At 38.0% G+C, this 18,658-nt stretch overlaps 1 protein-coding gene across 1 annotated transcript in view; it reads left to right on the top strand.

Annotated features, from left to right (window-relative positions):
* The first annotated feature begins 2,020 nt into the window (after positions 1-2,020).
* Positions 2,021-18,658, top strand: part of TXNDC5 (thioredoxin domain containing 5) — a 31,260-nt gene continuing 14,622 nt past the window's right edge. Inside the window, exons 1-6 of the mRNA XM_053714727.1 lie at positions 2,021-2,277; positions 4,530-4,679; positions 5,178-5,283; positions 10,288-10,384; positions 17,668-17,783; positions 18,353-18,439. Of these exons, the coding sequence (XP_053570702.1) occupies positions 2,117-2,277; positions 4,530-4,679; positions 5,178-5,283; positions 10,288-10,384; positions 17,668-17,783; positions 18,353-18,439 (717 nt within the window). The 5' untranslated portion in view covers positions 2,021-2,116. The remainder of the gene's footprint in view (positions 2,278-4,529; positions 4,680-5,177; positions 5,284-10,287; positions 10,385-17,667; positions 17,784-18,352; positions 18,440-18,658) is intronic.

Here is an 18,658-nt window from a genome sequence, read left to right as displayed (position 1 = left end):
GGTATTAGGGGTTTGAGGTGGGATCAATTGATAGGGCATGTTATTAGCTGGGCTAGACTTTTTCACCCTCCCGATATTCTAGTCATTCATGCGGGGGGCAACGACCTTGGTTTTATGTCGCAGAAAAGGTTAATAGATTTGATTAAGTGGGGCATCATTAGATTAAGGGAGTTATTTCCTCGAATCACGATTGTTTGGTCTGAAATAGAATGCAGGCTTAGTTGGAGATCAGCATGGGATTCTCGGAAATTGTCTCTCAGAAGTTAACAGGACAATTTCTAGCTTTGTGGCAAAATTGGGTGGTTGTGCAATCCGTCATGTTGAATTCGAAGGTGAAACGGGGAGATGTTTCTTTTTGAATGATGGTGTTCACCTTAATGAGATTGGTCTTCATTTGTTTAATTTTAATTTAAGCGAAGGTGTGAAAAAGGCCTTAGCCCTGTGGGTTGGTGCACGATTGTAATTTGTGCAGTGGCGGGGTGCTAGCCTAAAAAGTGGAATATTATTGTGGGTACCTCCTCAGATATGGGGAGAGATTTATATGGGGGCGTGCCTGGCTGAGAGCCAGTGGAAGGCACGTCTTTATTTGTTCAGGGCAAGTACCTTTAAATGAAGTTTGTGTATTTTAATAAAGTTCTTTCTTCATTTATTTTAATAAATGCGGGCTGCGGCCTTTTTCACCCATTCTTTGTGTCCGTGTTTTATTTATTTTAGTTAATTAGGTAACAATGCCTAGATGTGTGGTCAATGAGGCCCAGTCGAGCGCCTGTGAGAGGAGGGGCCAGTGACCTCACTTGAGGCGTAGAGGGGCGTGCCTGCGTGAGCCGTTGCTCACTTTTCCTTTCATTGTCGATCGAAGAGGACCTGGAAAAGAAGCGTCCCTCCCTCCCCCTTTGGTAAGTGGTTGTCGCAGCTGTTGCGGGGTGCTAGCCTAAAAAGTGGAATATTATTGTGGGTACCTCCTCAGATATGGGGAGAGATTTATATGGGGGCGTGCCTGGCTGAGAGCCAGTGGAAGGCACGTCTTTGTTTGTTTAGGGCAAGCAACTTTAAATGAAGTTTGTGTATTTTAATAAAGTTTTTTCTTCATTTATTTTAATAAATGCGGGCTGCGGCCTTTCTCACCCATTCTTTGTGTCTGTGTTTTATTTATTTTAGTTAATTAGGTAACAATGCCTAGATGTGTGGTCAATATTTCACACAATTTTTAATTGTCTCCTGCTTCATTTTTGCATATCTTAAACTACACCTGAGCTGGTTCATACTATTTTTTCCTGCATATCCCAGTTTTTAAAATTTTGCTTTAATTAAAAAATCCTAACTTGCATTTATTTAGCTGGCAGGGGAGTCTGCAACACACACCTGCGGGGCATTGCAAATCTCAATCAGAAATTATGGTATTTTATATCCCGGGGCAGTGTATACAGTTTGGGTACTGACTTCCGGTTTAAAAGCAGTTGTCAGCCCAAGGCCTGTAGAAGGGTTTTTTTATGCAAAACAACGGGTGCGCTGAGCTGTGCACTGCCCCTTCACAGTCGGTACGCTGTATCGTGGGGGATGCAAATCATATAGGTGCTCTTCCCACATTCCATGCACCCCACCGGTCTAATGTGCAACAATTCTACGTGTCACGCGTGGTGTGGCACACTGTAACCTTCTAATGAGCCACAACCCCACAATATACATTACTTCTAATCAGGGACTGATGCAAACAAAACACTATTAATTTAGACAGGATTTGCAAGCTGCCAAGATAAGATCCGGATCTACTTCCCTATACCTGTTTGGTGCCATTGCTTTCTATTGTGCAAACTAATTTACTCATCGTTTGGCCGCAGAACTTGATCAACCGCATAATTAAAGCAATTAAACCTAGCAATTATTTTGCAACTATTACAAACACGCTACCTTCCCTGCTCTGTGTGCTTACTCGTATCTTGCCTCGCCAGTTACACCTTTGCAAGTTTGCATAATAACCAGTATAAATTCCTCCCCTTTCTATGTCCTTCCCATATAGTGAGCTAAATCCCACCTACTCGTTCTTCTCTCTCGGTGCCCGGCTTCAGCTTCTTCTCTGTCAGGCCGCGGTGTGCATTACTTAGTCCTGCCGGTGAACATGATGCGGAAAGCGCTGATACTGTGCGCGGTGCTGTGGGCCGGGGTATCTGGGGAGGTGGAAGACAATGGGGACCCACACCAGAAGCATCTGTACTCGGCTGATATGTTCACTCATGCAATCAAGGAAGCGCCGCATTTCATCATGTTCTTCGCTCCCTGGTAAAGAGATTACACATCTTAAATATTTATGCTCTATTATGAATAGTCATATACTGAAAACGGTATACGTGTCTGTGTGGTATATATTTAAGTTGGCTTGTGTATGTAATATATATATATATATATATATATATATATATACACACACACACATCTTAAATTACATAATGTAAATATGGGTCCCATAAAAGAGCTATGTTTAGCATATCAGATTTTAAAGATAAGGCCTGTTGTAGTTGGTATTTAAAAAGGCATAAGGAAAGCTTGCGCGGTGTGTGTATCTCTATCAGATGTTTTCCTCCTTACAGCTTGACAGTTGTCTTGAAATTAACTCTTTATTTGGGTAACCGAAGTAGTAAATGTATAACGAATTCGGCTTCTGTGCCTTTCTTTAGCAGGAGGAGGAGATATCATTCTTATCTCCACGTGTACACACGGCAGTGATTGTGCGTGACCCTGATAGCATTCACTTGGCAGGGCTTTTTTCACAATTTGTGACATACAGACACAGTAGTAAGTAAATGGTGTATAGACAGCTTGCAACCATTTAATTACAGATTCACAAAACAGAAACTTCATAGTTTTAGACAGAGTGCCAGGGTGAATGTTCCAGAGCAACAGACAGGGCAAAACTGGTTGTCTTAGTACCCATGTAGATATTTGAAGGCACTGATAGATACAAGCTCCTTTGTAACATCATTTTCTTTTCTTTTTTGTTCTGTCCCAGTCAGCTCCAAAAACTTTTTTTTTGTTTAGTTTTTAACTAGTTTTCAATTTCTTTCTTTTAGCTTTGTTCTCACTCTAATATATGGTAAATATCCTTTCTCCTTAAAATACTTTGTTGCATTGTTCTAAAATATATATTAACTGTATACACTGTCACTATACTGTATACACTATATTCTAACTACAACAGATTTCCATAATTAAATAATAATAAAAAAAAAACCTTAAAGAAAATATGCATTTTTCATTCAGTCTGTTAATTTGGGATGCAGGAAACAGTAAAGGCCTTGCAGGGATGCTTAGACATTAGTCTTTTAGTCTTGGCCTTAGTTGCTCAGCCTAGTGGGTGTGAGGCGCTGACGTGGCTTAGAATTCAAGGCAGCAGCCTGCATTTGCTAGGGGGCTGGATATAGGCAACTGGGAAGTTCATTCACTATAGTAAAAGGAAGGTTAGGATAGTAGTCATGAAGCAATACCTTACTGTTCCTCATTACTTCAGATACTTCTGTTACATTATATAGCTGCTATATTGTTTTTGCTTTTAACAATTAAAATAACTGTAAATATTTTGCAACTGCTTTGCTATAATTCTCTTTTTGTTTAACCCTTTCGTGACAGGGTTAAAGTGCCTACATCGGAACAACTGTTCCGATGTAGACAAATTGAAACTACGCGATCGTGCATACGATCGCGAGATTTCAATTATTGGATCGCATCTGGGGGGCGTCCCTACAATCCTAGGAACGCCCTCCAGACCGCGATTAAATCCCTGAAGCACAGAAGGCTTCAGGACAGCCGTTAGTTATGACGTTCCATTCCGTCATAACGGCTTTAAAGCCCAGTCTAATTATGACGGAATGGAACGGCATAACGGCTTTAAAAGGTTAATACAAATTTTAATTTTTGGTGACGAATATTAAAATGAAAGCACATTTACTGTTTTTTTTTTTTTTTTTTTTTTTTTTTTCTTGCTTCGTTCTCTTTATTTTTATTTATATAAGTGTGTGTGTATGTCTAAGGAACGGGTGAAGTCCCTTAAAACCTTCACATTAAACTTGGTTGCTGTGTTTTAAACCCAGATCGATATATTATTGATATTATTATATTTTATATACATTTTAATACATTTTTTTTTTTTTTTCATACAGCTCAGGGAATGTAAAACGTTAAACACTCTTAAAGGGACGCATTAAAGGACCAGCAAATACAGCAGAATTGCATAATAAACAAATGCATGATAACAAGACAATGCAATAGCACTTAGTCTGAACTTCAAACGAGTAGTTGATTTTTGCCTGACAAATTTCAAAGTTATGTCTAATTCCACTCCTGTATCATGTGACATACATAATACTACTTTTGATTCACACAATTTTAAATTTTGCCCATTTAAACAATAATAAATGAAAATGTATTTTTATTTCTGTATACTTGGAAAATCCTTTATTTGCACAAGAAGTGTAGCTGATTTGAAAGAATTACACAACTGTTATCTTTTCCTTATGATTGCAATTTTACTTTTTTAGGTGTGGACATTGCCAGCGTCTTCAACCAACATGGAATGAACTTGGTGATAAATATAACAACATGGCCAAACCACCGCTATATATTGCAAAAGTAGATTGTACAGTGGATAGTGCCATATGCTCTGAAAATGGTGTTCGAGGATACCCCACGTGAGTAATGGTAATGGGTCGTTTGTTTAATCAGGGAGTGTTTGAGATGATGCATTATCCATTGAAATGTTGTAGAGATGAGATACTACTGTATATCTATTATTATTTTTCCGTGGGGGGGGGGGAGGGGTAAATACTGCTGTTGGTAATAGAGTCAAAATAACATCAAAATAAGAGAGATATTACATCTTAAAAATGTAATAAGACCTTGATATATTTTCATTAAAAAAACAATCTGCATGCTATCAGCTCAACTTAGCTTTGAGTCTTTTCAAGAACTTGAAGCATTATGTATCATTTTCAGTGTGTTTTTTAAAGTTTTAAATATTTGAGTAATTTCCATGCATATGTTGATTAGTGATACTTTTTATTTTTTTTAAAGCTTCATTGATAATTTATTAAATTAAAACTGTAATTGTTTTCCTGTTCACTGCCAGTTTTACCTTTTTAATCACATGTCTAGTGACTAATATGTTTCCTTTCTTTGTTCTCTTTCAGTTTAAAACTGTTTAAACCAGGCCAAGAAGCTGTGAAATACCAGGGAGCAAGGGACCTTCAGACTCTGGAAACCTGGATGCTCCAGAACTTGAACACGACACCAGAAGTGAGTATCCAGGAAATGCTTTTTTCCTGACAGCTGGACCGATTCCCTGTAATGACCATTTTGTTTCAATGTGTTATCAGTCTGAAATCAAAATGTATTGTACTATTGTTTCAAATGTGTGATTTTTCTTGCCAGATCAAGAATCTTGTAATTCACAAAAGCAGAAAAAATGTTTAAATGTCTATACTTTTTTCTTTAATTGGTGTACTAATGCAATCCTAACAGGATCCGGTGTATATCCTTATGTGTCAACAACAATTGAGCAAGCACAAAGAGATTCAAATTGCCATTAATGTATCAAAAAACATAACGTTTTGGCCTCACACGTAAGCCTTGGTCACATGCAAATATCCCACAACACAGGCATACAATATATCACCTGAACAGTGCTTAATATACCCCAACCCCATATCCTGATATGCTGAGAAAAAACGCAAAAATTAGTACAGAAACAGCTGAATATGATCTAAGCGAACCCTACGTCATCCCCATGTGATCGTAGTCATAACAACCATAGTATAGCAAATCCACGTTAACCAAAACAAACAGACCACATGGCCATATAGCGTGGTGACGTCATAAGGATGGCATCTGTCATGGGGACCTGTATACAAACACAATGTGTAGAATACAGTATGCTGCGTTACTATCTATTCACTGAAAGCGGAAATCCCGCCCCAGGCAGCAACACATGTATTGCCATGGCAACATACTTAATGAACAAATCGCAGTATTTAAAATAAGCATAACAGGATATTAACACAAACTTATTATTGCTAAATGTAAAATATAGAGTGGTTACAAAATAGAGTAATAAGTGCAGAGGATACTATTAGGTATTCAAGACTATAGTCCTCATATCCTAATGACGCCTATCTCATAACAGTGCACATGCCCTCATACTGAGGTACTATATATGTATCATATCACCTACTTAAATGACCAAACCTATACATCCTATACAGAATGTTAAAACATATTAAAAAAACAAGGTGCTCCAAGGATATGGTAGAAACTGAGTATTTTAAGGAGAGGAAGCTCACAGTCATTTATAGAAGCAGCTGTAATCAATCAACACATTTAGACCTTTCGGTGTAATTGTGTCCAATCTATGGATCCAGCGTGATTCCATCCTTTAATAGGGCCTTAGCCCAATCACCGCCCCGTCTGGATTTAGAGATGTGATCAATTAATATAGTTCTCATAGTAGAAATAGCATGTCCCGCTTGTTGGAAGTGGCGAGCCACAGGTTGATCCAAATTGCCTTTTTCAAAGACTAGCCTAATGGCTGATTCATGGTTTGCCAACCTCTCTCTGAATGTGGTAGTCATTTTTTCCCACATAATAAAGGGAGCATGGGCAGATGATCACATAGATAACATGGTCTGAAGTGCAAGTCAACCGATGCCGTATGGTGAAAGTTTTGTTGGTATGAGGATGATGGCATCTGTTGCCAGTAATCATGCCATTGCAGGTCATGCAATTACCGCACCTGTAAAGGCCTTTCTTCCCCTGGGATAACCAGGTGTTCATCTGGTAACTTTGTATAGGATCTGTCGTCACCAACAAGTCTCTAAGGTTTTTTGATCTCTTATACACCAACCTTGGAGATGGCATGTCCCCAAATGGTAAACTGGTATCCGTGGATACTACCAGCCAGTGTTTGATCTTTTGCACTGTTTGTGACGCAGGTGTGTAGGTGGTGATGTAGTTCAAGCACTTGTCAGCAGGTTTCAGTGGTTTACTGCTAATGGATTGCTGGGTTAATGAGTGTGCTCTCTCACATTGTGTCACGCTAAGAGATACTGGGTACCTTCTATTGATAAACTTCTGGGACATCGTGTCAAGTTGTCGTTTCTTGTGAGCCTCCTCGGTGTTACGTACAACACGCAGGAGCTGGGAGGAGCTAACCCCTGTTTTCTGAAATTTAGGGTGGAAACTACTAAAATGTAATATTGCGTTCTTATCAGTAGGTTTATTATAGAGAGTAGTGTATAACCTCAAACCATCCGTTGTAATGACAACAGACCCCATCCTTATGACGTCACCACACTATATGGCCATGCGGTCTGTTTGTTTTGGTTAACGTGGATTTGCTATACTATGGTTGTTATAACTACGATCACATGGGGATGACATAGGGTTTGCTTAGATCACATTCAGCTGTTTCTGTACTATTTTTTTTTTTTTTGCGGTTTTTCTCAGCGTATCAGGATATGGGGTTGGGGTATATTAAGCACCGTTCAGGTGATATGTTGTATGCCTGTGTTGTGGGATATTTACATGTGACTATGGCCTACGTGTGAGGACGAAACATTATGTTTTTTTGATACATTAAAGGTGATTATTTTAATCTCTTCGTGTTGACACATGGATATACACCGGATGCTGGTCTTCAGCTATTTCTGGATATCTAAGGGCCATGCACAGAGTGGTTGTCTATGCTGGTGAGTGCTGATGTATGTAAGGACCACTAAATAAAATATAATTGCATAGTCACCAAATACATAATAAAAATACAATTTTAATATTACTTTTTTTTTATTAAGTAGTCGTCATTTATTTATTTTTTATTTAATATTTTTTCCTGGCAAAATTTATCAGCCAATCACAAAATGTATATATGGCACATGTTCACTAGGAGATGCTGTCTCGGAAACTGCATATAAAGTGTGTGCACATTTTGATAATGATAATTTTGACTTTTGATGTCTGTCTTAAAGGAACGTAATACCCATATGCTAAATCACTTGAAAGTGATGCAGCATAACTGTAACAAGTTGAAATGAAAACATCACCTGAACATCTCTGTAAAAAAGGAAAATATTTTATCTCACAATTTCTTCAGCTCACTAGAGTAAGTACTCTGTGTGAACAGTTATACTTCAGCTATTGTCCAGCTGCAAGTTTGTGGGAGGTCATGCATTGCTTTCCTGTGATCTCATGAGATTTCATTGAAATCTTGTGGGATTTCATAGTAAACTTCCTTAAACTGAATAGGAAAATAACATGACTGTGCCTTCACATGCCAGATGCACACTCCCTTGCTTGTCCTGGGACTAGCATCCTGATTGGCTTCTTAAAGTCTCTTTTTACAATGGGGTTTGAATACTTCGGAAATTTTGAGGTAAAATATCTTCCTTTTTTACATAGAGATGTTCAGATGTTATTTTCTAGTCTGCTTTTTACAGCTATGCTACATCACTTTCAAGTGCTTAAACATTTGGGTATTATGTCCCTTTTAAATGGTATTCTGTGACAGCAATTCTTTAAGAAATATATGTATTGTTTTGGCTTGTATCTGTCTCTTGATATATCTGTATTATAGAAATCCAGACATACATAAACTTCTGGAGATATAGCATATAGAAAATTGGGAAAGAACATTTATCAATTAGAGAAAAATATAAGTTAAAAATACTGAAATTTCCAATATTAAATATACAATTGGTAGTTTGCAAATATAATGTGGCCCCTGGCCTTATGTTGGACAAGCCTAGTATAAAATAAAATGCCATTCTCATGAAAAAAGTATGTGCTCTAATTTCTTAAATTATGTGGGTTGTGTGCACGTGTGGTTTTTTTTTTTTTTTTTTTTTTTTTTTTTTTTTTTTTTTTTTTTTTTTTTTTTAAAAAAAAAAAAAAAAGCACTAGCAATGCTTTGTGTTTAACCCTAACAAAGGGGACGACACAAGATAATGCTCGGAAGCCGCCAGAACTGCTGGTCTTGAGCCAATATAGGCTCTAAGCCAATCAACAGTGGCATTCACACTACTGCTGCTGATTTGCTTACCAGATGTCATTTCTCAAGACTGGCAGTTCTCTGTGACTCATGCGCTGCAGCTTAAAATATATAGTATCTGGCTGAAAATAAAACTTTAAAGTTTGTAACAATAAAGGAAATCCCATTTAATTGAAACTTACACATCATTAAAAAAACCATTAAATGTATCACACAATATGTTACATTGAGAAATGAGAATCGACTTCTCTGTAGCTGTGATGGTTTAAGGGAAATGAGTCCACACTAAGGGGCTGAATTATCATTGTGCGGGTGGACATGATCTGCTGTAGCGGATCATGTTCGCCGCACATCTATAAATGCAGACCGCATACACTGTCGGCATTTATCATTGCACAAGCATTTCTCGTGAAATTCTTGTGCAATGCCGCCCCCTGCACATCGGCCGCTAGCAGGGGGGGGGTGGTCAATCAACCCGATCGGGCTGATAGCTGTCCGCTGCCTCAGAGGTGGTGGACGATTTAAGGAGCAGCGGTCTTAAGACCACTGCTTCTTAACTCCTGTTTCCGGCAAGCCTGAAGGGACACGTGGAAAGAGCAGCATATGGCTGCATTCGGGGGTTGTTAAATCGGCCCCTAAGTTTTACCTTAAACCATCACAGCTACAGAGAAGTCAATTCTCATTTTTAAATAAAACCTATATTGTGTGATACATTGTGTATGTTTTATCTTCAGCCAGATACTATTTATTAAGCAGGTGCAGCCCAGGAGCATTTGTTCTAGTATTTTCATACTTGGTATCCTAATTTTTAGAACATATATTTTTCTCTATTGAAGTTTGTGTCCCATTGTGCTGGTCTGTTATAGTGAAGCTGGTAAACGGTTCAACTGAGGTTTGATCACATTGAAAACAAAAACTGATAGGTGTATGCAAATATGCACCTGTGCAGAGATATTTTTGTACAGTTCTTAAGTCTGTTTGCATGACTTAGAGTGATTTGTAGACGTCGGACACCTGGTACTGTTTTTTCCCTCTACTATTGCACATATGTTGTCTTATTCCCCCATAAAAAAACAAACTAAAAGTTGCATATATGAGAGAGCCACTCCATAAATAAAGTAACTAAGCTATTTCTGATTGATCATATGTCGTCTTGTACCAGACACACTTTTCTGTATAGCTGCTGCTGTTTTTTGTCAATCTCACAAATTTAGGTTGAGTGCATATATATTGTAAAAAAATACATTTCTTTTTAATGTTAGCAACCATCAGCACAACAAGAGCCTCCAAAAGCTGCAGAACCCAAACAGGGCCTGTATGACTTGACCGCAGAGAACTTCAAGGAACACACAGCTAAAGGTAACTTAAACACTGCTCCGTTTTAAAACTAAATGTTACTACCTGAGCTTAACAAGGTAAGCCTACATAGTCTATACTAAACATTTGTTGTTTTAAAATGTCATTACATGTCAGCCAGATGTCCATATGTGAGAGACATTTTTTTTTATTTTTTTTTCCCCCTACAAATGTTATAAAGTCACTTAATTTAAAACAAATCTATATGAGCACATTTTGGTGAAGAAACATTTAAAGCTCTTCTAGTGGGAGGCGGAGGGGTAAAGTGGTCTGATCTAGGTATTTCAGGGGGTTAAAATGAAGTATTTCAACTGGTTAAGGATATGAGATTTAAACAGATTGGATTAACTTGTGCACTATGCTGTCTAGACTGAATAATAATTTAACTGTTAGTGTATTAACTTTTATAACATGCAAATTATTTTTATGTGCTCTGTTATGGTCATTTAAAAATGAAAAAATTGTTTTTGTTATTTTTTTTTTTTTTTTTTTTTTTTAGTTTTTTTTTTTTTTTGTCTTGAGAATTGTCTCTTTCTAAGAGCTTGCAGACAATTTCCTTTTCACATTTTTGTTAAAGGGGCATTGCATTCGAAAAATTACTATCGCCTAGATTACAAGTTTTGTCGGTAAAAATTTGCGGGGCTAACAAGCCTTTTTTTTCCAGCGCTTACTTTAAACAACGCTGGTATTACAAGTTTTCTGAATGGCTGGCTGCGTTAGCCTCAGAAAAGTGAGCGTGGAGCAAATTTAGCTCCACTTCTACCTGTAATACCAGCGTTGCTTACGGTAGCGGTAAGCTGGCTAAAACGTGCTCGTGCACGATTTCCCCATAGGATACAATGGGGCTGAGCTGGCTGAAAAAAAAGCAGCGTTCGGCTCCTAACGCAGCCCCATTCTTTCCTATGAAGAAACACTTTCTACGTCTACACCTAACATGAACCCCGAGTCTAAACACCCCTAACCTTACACTTATTAACCTCTAATCTGCCGCCCCCAACATCGTCGCCACCTGCATTATACTATTAACCCCTAATCTGCCGCTTCGGACACCGCCGCCACCTACATTATACCTATGAACCCCTAATCTGCTGCCCCTAACATCGCCGACACCTATATTATATTTATTAACACCTAATCTTCCGCCACCTACCTACACTTAGTAACCCCTAATCTGCCGACCGGACATCGCAGCGACTATAATAAATCTATTAACCCCTAAACCGCCGCACTCCTGCCTCGCAAACACTATAATAAATTGTATTAACCCCTAATCTGCTATCCCTAACATTGCCGCCACCTACCTACAATTATTAACCCCTAATCTGCCGCCCCAATGTCGCCGCTACTATAATAAAGTTATTAACCCCTACACCTAAGTCTAACCCTAACACCCCCCTAATTTAAATATAATTTAAATAAAACAAAATAAAATTACTATAATTAAATAAATTAATCCTATTTAAAACGAAATACTTACCTTTAAAATAAACCCTAATATAGCTACAATATAAATAGCCCTTAAAAGGGCTTCTTGCGGGGCATTGCCCCAAAGTAAATCAGCTCTTTTACCTGTAAAAAAATAAATAAAAAATACAAGAACCCACCCGTTTTTTTTTTTTTTTTTTCTTTTTTCCTCCCCCTTAAAAAAAAAAAAAAAAAAACACCTAACACTAACCCCCTGAAGATCACCCTACCTTGAGCCGTGTTCACCCAGCCGGGCCGAATTCTTCATCCAATCCGGGCGATGTGGTCCTCCATCCGGCAGAAGTCTTCATCAATCCGCGGCTCAATCTTCAAGACCTCCGACGTGGAACATCCTCCTCGGCCGACGGATTAACGACGAATAAAGGTTCCTTTAAATTCCGATTGGCTGATAGGATTCCATCAGCCAATTGGAATTAAGGTAGGAAAAATCCGATTGGTTGATTTAATCTGCCAATCAGATTGAAGTTCAATCCGATTGGATCAGCCAATAGAATGCGAGGTCAATTCTATTGGCTGATCAATCGGATTTTTCCTACCTTAATTCCGATTGGCTGATAAAATCCTATCAGTCAATAGGAATTCGAGGGACGCCATCTTGGATGACGTAATTTAAAGGAACCTTCATTCGTCGTTAGTCCATCGTCAGAGGTTTTGAAGATGGAGCCGCGGATGGATGAAGACTTCTGCCGGATGGAGGACCTCTTCTGCCCCGCTTGGATGAAGACTTCTGCCTGATGGAGGACCACATCGCCCGGATTGGATGAAGAATTCGGCATGGCTGGGTGAACACGGCTCAAGATAGGGTGATCTTCAGGGGGTTAGTGTTAGGGTTTTTTTTTAAGGGGGGATCGGGTGGGTTTTAGAGTAGGTGTGTGGGTGGTGGGTTTTAATGTTGGAGGGGGGGTTCTTGTATTTTTTTTTTACAGGTAAAAGAGCTGATTACTTTGGGGCAAAGCCCTGCAAAAAGCCCTTTTAAGGGCTGGTAAAAGAGCTGATTACTTTTGTAATTTAGTATAGGGTAGGGAATTTTATTATTTTGGGGGGCTTTTTTATTTTATTAGGGGGCTTAGATTAGGTGTAATAGATTAAAATTCTTGTAATATTCTTATTTTTTGTACTATAGTTTAGTTTATTTAATTGTATTTTAGTTTAGATAATTGTAGTTCATTTATTTAATTTATTGATAGTGTAGTGTTAGGTGTATTTGTAACTTGGGTTAGGATTTATTTTACAGGTAATTTTCTAATTATTTTAACTAGGTAGCTATTAAATAGTTCTTAACTATTTAATAGCTATTGTACCTAGTTAAAATAAATACAAAGTTGCCTGTAAAATAAATATAAATCCTAAAATAGCTACAATGTAACTTGGTTATATTGTAGCTATATTAGGGTTTATTTTATAGGTAAGTATTTAGTTTTAAATAGGATTAATTTATTTAATTATAGTAATTTTATTTAGTTTTATTTAAATTAGGGGGGTGTTAGGGTTAGACTTAGGTTTAGGGGTTAATAACTTTATTATAGTAGTGGCGACGTTGGGGGCGGGAGATTAGGGATTAATCATTGTAGGTGGCGGCGACGTTGGGGGGGGGGGGGGGCAGATTAGGGATTAATAAAATTTATTATAGTGTTTGCGAGGCGGGATTGCGGCGGTTTAGGGGTTAATACATTTATTATAGTGGCGGCGATGTCCGGTCGTCGGATTAGGGGTTAAATAATTGTATTATAGTGTTTGCGATGTGGGGGGGGTCTCGGTTTAGGGGTTCATAGGTAGTTTATGGGTGTTAGTGTACTTTGTAGCACTGTAGTTAAGAGATTTATGTTTCGGCGTTAGCCCATAAAACTCTTAACTACTGACTTTTAAATGCGGTAGGAGTCTTGGAGGTAGAGGCTGTACCGCTCACTTTCTCCAAGACTTGTAATACCAGCGTTGGGCAAATCCCATTAAAAATATAGGATACGCAGAGGTAGCCTAATGTGTATTATTTTCTGAAGGAGTTGGACCTATTAGACAGTAACCAACTGAATGTATGCTTTAACCAGTTTTTTTTTTTTTAGTTGAATTGCACTGTAATTCACCTGCAAAAATAAGTAACCCCTTTGGGGCATGACATAACAATTTATTTTCTCAGGGTTTAATTTGAGAATTGTATCTGAACAAGCAAAATTGCTAACATATGTTTCAAATGCGATTTGTAGTTTCTAATTTCTGAAATCGATCTATTGTAACATGTAATTTATATGACTAATTCTCAATAAAACAAAGAAGTTGGATTAAAAATATAGGATACGCAATTGATGTAAGGGGATTTGCGGTAGCCAAAAGTTGCGGAAGAAAAGTGAGCGGTACACCTGTACCTGTCACTCATAATACCAGCGGGCGTTAAAAAGCAGCGTTAGGACCCCTTAACGCTGCTTTTTAAGGGTAATGCAGAACTCGTAATCTAGCAGTTTGTATGTAATTTTTTTTTTTTTTTATACATTTGTCTGAGCAAAGGGGTTACACAGCATGTGTAGTGCAAAAAGGACACTCCAACAATTCAAAGCATTTCGTTTTTCCACCACAATGACCCATTAATATTAGTGTATGCATTATAATTAACATTGTTCACTCAACTGTTAATATCCTATTGTGTTGTGTGTGTGATTTTTGTTGTTGATGTTTAATTCAATGTTAGAGCATTTTATTTTCGCATTGTTTCTTTACACATACCTGTTCTTAAAGGGACACTGAACCCAAATTTTTTTCTTTTGCGATGCAGATAGTGCATGCAACTTTCTAATTTACTCCTATTATCATTTTTCTTTGTTTTCTTGCTATCTTTATTTGAAAAAAGAAGGCATCTAAGCTTTTTTTTTTTTGGTTCAGGACTCTGGACAGCACTTTTATTGGTGGATGAATTTATCCAATCAGCAAGGACAACCCAGGTTGTTCACCAAAAATGGGCCGACATCTAAACTTACATTCTTGCATTTCAACTAAAGATGGCAAGAGAACAAAGAAGATTTGATAAGAGTAAATTAGAAAGTTGCTTAAAATGTCATGCTCTATCTCAATCACGTAAGAAAATTTTTGGGTTTAGTGTCCCTTTAACCCTTGCAAAGAGGTTTAATGAAGGGAAGAAGAGGGCGACCCCTAGTGCAGATCAATCAGAGTAACAATAAACACCAGCTTTCCACGACAAAAGGATACTCCCAAATTGGGTTGCACACTGTAGTGCAAATGAAGCATACTAGGTATATTGAAGTGACCTAGTGCACATATAAACCCAGGTAATATTCTGCTGCAGCTGTAGATGCACTCCAAGTGGGGCGATAAAAGAACAAAAGGAGACTCCAGTAGATAAAAAAACACATATTTGATAAAAAGATTTAAAAACAATTCACAGATATAAAGTGAACCTGTGGTCAGTATGAAAATGCTACGCGTTTCTAAGCGCTAACCACGCTTTTTCCTCTGGCAAGTGATAAGTTTGCCTGCTCCAGAGCAGCAATGCACTATTGGGACCTAGCTTAACACACCTACGCCAGTGACAGAAAGGCACCGATAACCAGCTAGCTCCAACTAACATAGTTCTTTGAAAAGAATACCTAGGTAGGATCAGGATACAGAGAGAAGAAAGTCAATTTTATAAATGTAAATTGAAAAGTATCTTAAAGTTATGAATCATGGAAGTGTAATTTTGACTTTATATCTCTAAATATTGAGTATTGTATAGAGTTATAGACATGTTTTCTTATAAATTAGGATATTAAAATTTGTAAATAATTTTAAAAATAAAAAAGACCTATGTAAGATAAAATGGGGTGAAAAACACAAAGGTTGTGCTTCTGTAGACCAGTTTTTCTCAAGTACTCCTAACAGGCCAGATTTTCATGATATCAATTAGATCAGTGGTTCTCAACCAAAGTGACCTCATGGCCCGGTAAATTTTAGCTAGACATGTCCAGTCCAGTGCCAGTCCAGTGCCCAGTAGTATATATATATATATTCTCTGTCTCTGTCATCTCTATTATCTTCATGTGTCTCTGTCATCTCTATTATCTTCATGTGTCTCTGTCATCTCTATTATCTTCATGTGTCTCTGTCATCTCTATTATCTTCATGTGTCTCTGTCATCTCTATTATCTTCATGTGTCTCTGTCATCTCTATTATCTTCATGTGTCTCTGTCATCTCTATTATCTTCATGTGTCTCTGTCATCTCTATTATCTTCATGTGTCTCTGTCATCTCTATTATCTTCATGTGTCTCTGTCATCTCTATTATCTTCATGTGTCTCTGTCATCTCTATTATCTTCATGTGTCTCTGTCATCTCTATTATCTTCATGTGTCTCTGTCATCTCTATTATCTTCATGTGTCTCTGTCATCTCTATTATCTTCATGTGTCTCTGTCATCTCTATTATCTTCATGTGTCTCTGTCATCTCTATTATCTTCATGTGTCTCTGTCATCTCTATTATCTTCATGTGTCTCTGTCATCTCTATTATCTTCATGTGTCTCTGTCATCTCTATTATCTTCATGTGTCTCTGTCATCTCTATTATCTTCATGTGTCTCTGTCATCTCTATTATCTTCATGTGTCTCTGTCATCTCTATTATCTTCATGTGTCTCTGTCATCTCTATTATCTTCATGTGTCTCTGTCATCTCTATTATCTTCATGTGTCTCTATCAAGTAGGGGGGCCCACAAATGGTATCTCCACGGATCTTGGTGCATTCCTTAAGCTGGAGTTTTCAGTTGCCCTATCAGTAACTAAACAAATAAGTGTGTGTTTAGTGGGGGCCCTGGCAGGGGTCTGTCGCTGTGAGGGCCATGGAGTGTGGGGTCTGGCCCTGGAGGTTGGGTGCCCTTTCTCTGGCCCTTAATGTTGGGGGTCCTGGCTCTGTAGGATGAGGGGCCTGTTGGGGGCAGGGCAGGAAGGCTACCATGTACATTTGCATAAAATTTAATACATTTTGGTCAGTGTGAGACAGTGTTCCTGGGGCCTTGATTGGTCTCAGTCTGCACCTGGTTTGCAGTGGGGTAAGAGTGTGCAGTGGGGGCATGACAGGTCAGGGCCCACCAGCAGGGCTATCACGGCCCGGTACTGGGCCACGGCCCGGCTGTTGAGAAACCAGGAATTAGATCATAGGTGAAATAGTAATCTTATGGGTGAGAGCAGGTTTGTAACCATGGTTACTGGTCAGCTGATTATTTCTGCTCTCTAGGTAAATCCTAAAAATCTGGCCTGTAAGGGGTACTTGAGGACTGGACTTAAGAAACACTGCTGTAGACTGGACGTGTGCATTCAGAGGTTTCGGATACCTCCAAATGATGAAGACAGCCCTTGTGTGCCAGGTGGCTATTTTCAAGCTTGTTAAAAACTCATAGAAATGCCTAAAAAAAAAAAATCAAATTTGAATAACCGCATTAATAATTAGTTTAAATACTACACTGCTCCTGCTCTAGTTTGAGAACAAACTATCAAGATAAATAACAAGCAGGACTAATGTTTTCTTTTCTCTGTGTGTTGAAGTTGTATACTTTACACACACGCTCCCAGGATGCGTACTTATTTCAACAGGAGCAGGAAATAGGAACATAATTAAAAGGATTGACTTCTATTGGTAGGAAGCCAGGTGTGTGTGTGTTAAAAAAATAAATTAAATAAAAATGTGTTGTACAAAAAGTGTGTGTCTGTTTCTAAACAGAGTTTTCTTTTCTGCTGAGACAGTAACTCAGACTGCGTTTTTTTTTTTTTTTTTTTTTTTCTTTTCTGAGAACTAAAACTTAAATTCTATCTTGTTTTGCAGGAAATCATTTTATTAAATTCTTTGCCCCTTGGTGTGGTCACTGCAAATCTTTGGCCCCTGTCTGGGAACAGCTAGCTGCCTCATTTCAGAATTCTGAAACTGTCAAGATTGAAAAGGTATGTGATGAGTTGTATGACCTACACCAACACACAATACTGAACTTCTAAGCACCTCCAGTTATCTGAGCAGGACCAAGTAGACAATAGCATGCTTTGTATCTGGAGCACGGCAGGACGTACTCATGACTTTTGCTACATGCTGGCTTCAGGTTATGTAACGATAATCAGTGTACCAGATTTGGATATATTTACTGTCCTGACCATTTCTTGTTCTTGCAAGTTTGTGGAGCCATCTATTTGATCTCTCTGTAAAGCAATAACATCTATGCGTAATATGCTATTCCTGTACATTACCACATAGGTTACCGGTTATTTGGGGGGATGTATGTATGCATATATCTCTCATTTTCAGACGAACCCTTACTGCCACCGTTATTCATTGCGTAACTGCATGTAGGAAACTTTATACTGGAGCGTTGAACATATAACGTATAAATATCTTGATTCATATAGATACTAGTCAAATGTGTCTCTCCCTAATCTCTATCTAGTAAAATGTAATTTTATTTTTTTGTGTGCAGTTTTCGCCTTAATGTTTAATATCAGATATGTTTTAATTTCCATAGGTTGACTGTACTCAACAGAGTACGCTGTGCTCTGAATTCCAAGTGCGTGGATATCCCACTCTGCTTTGGTTTAGAAATGGAGAGAAGGTAAATTTAAATATCAATTGCCCTTCACATAAATTCTGAGGGGAACCATCGCTTTGCAAGTCTTGAATTTTAGTGCCTTAACAAGTGTCAAGCAGCAGACCTCGATAATAGTAATTACTTAAAGGACCACTAAATATAGTAGAATAGCATAATCAGTAAACGCATAATAAAAAGACAAGGCAAAAGCCTATAGTTTGAATTTGAAATGAATAGTAAATT

The sequence above is a fragment of the Bombina bombina genome, chromosome 5, assembly GCF_027579735.1.
Source record: "Bombina bombina isolate aBomBom1 chromosome 5, aBomBom1.pri, whole genome shotgun sequence".
Taxonomy (NCBI): Eukaryota; Metazoa; Chordata; class Amphibia; order Anura; family Bombinatoridae; genus Bombina; species Bombina bombina.
Note: the sequence above shows the minus strand (reverse complement) of the source record. Positions and strands in the feature narration are given on the sequence as shown.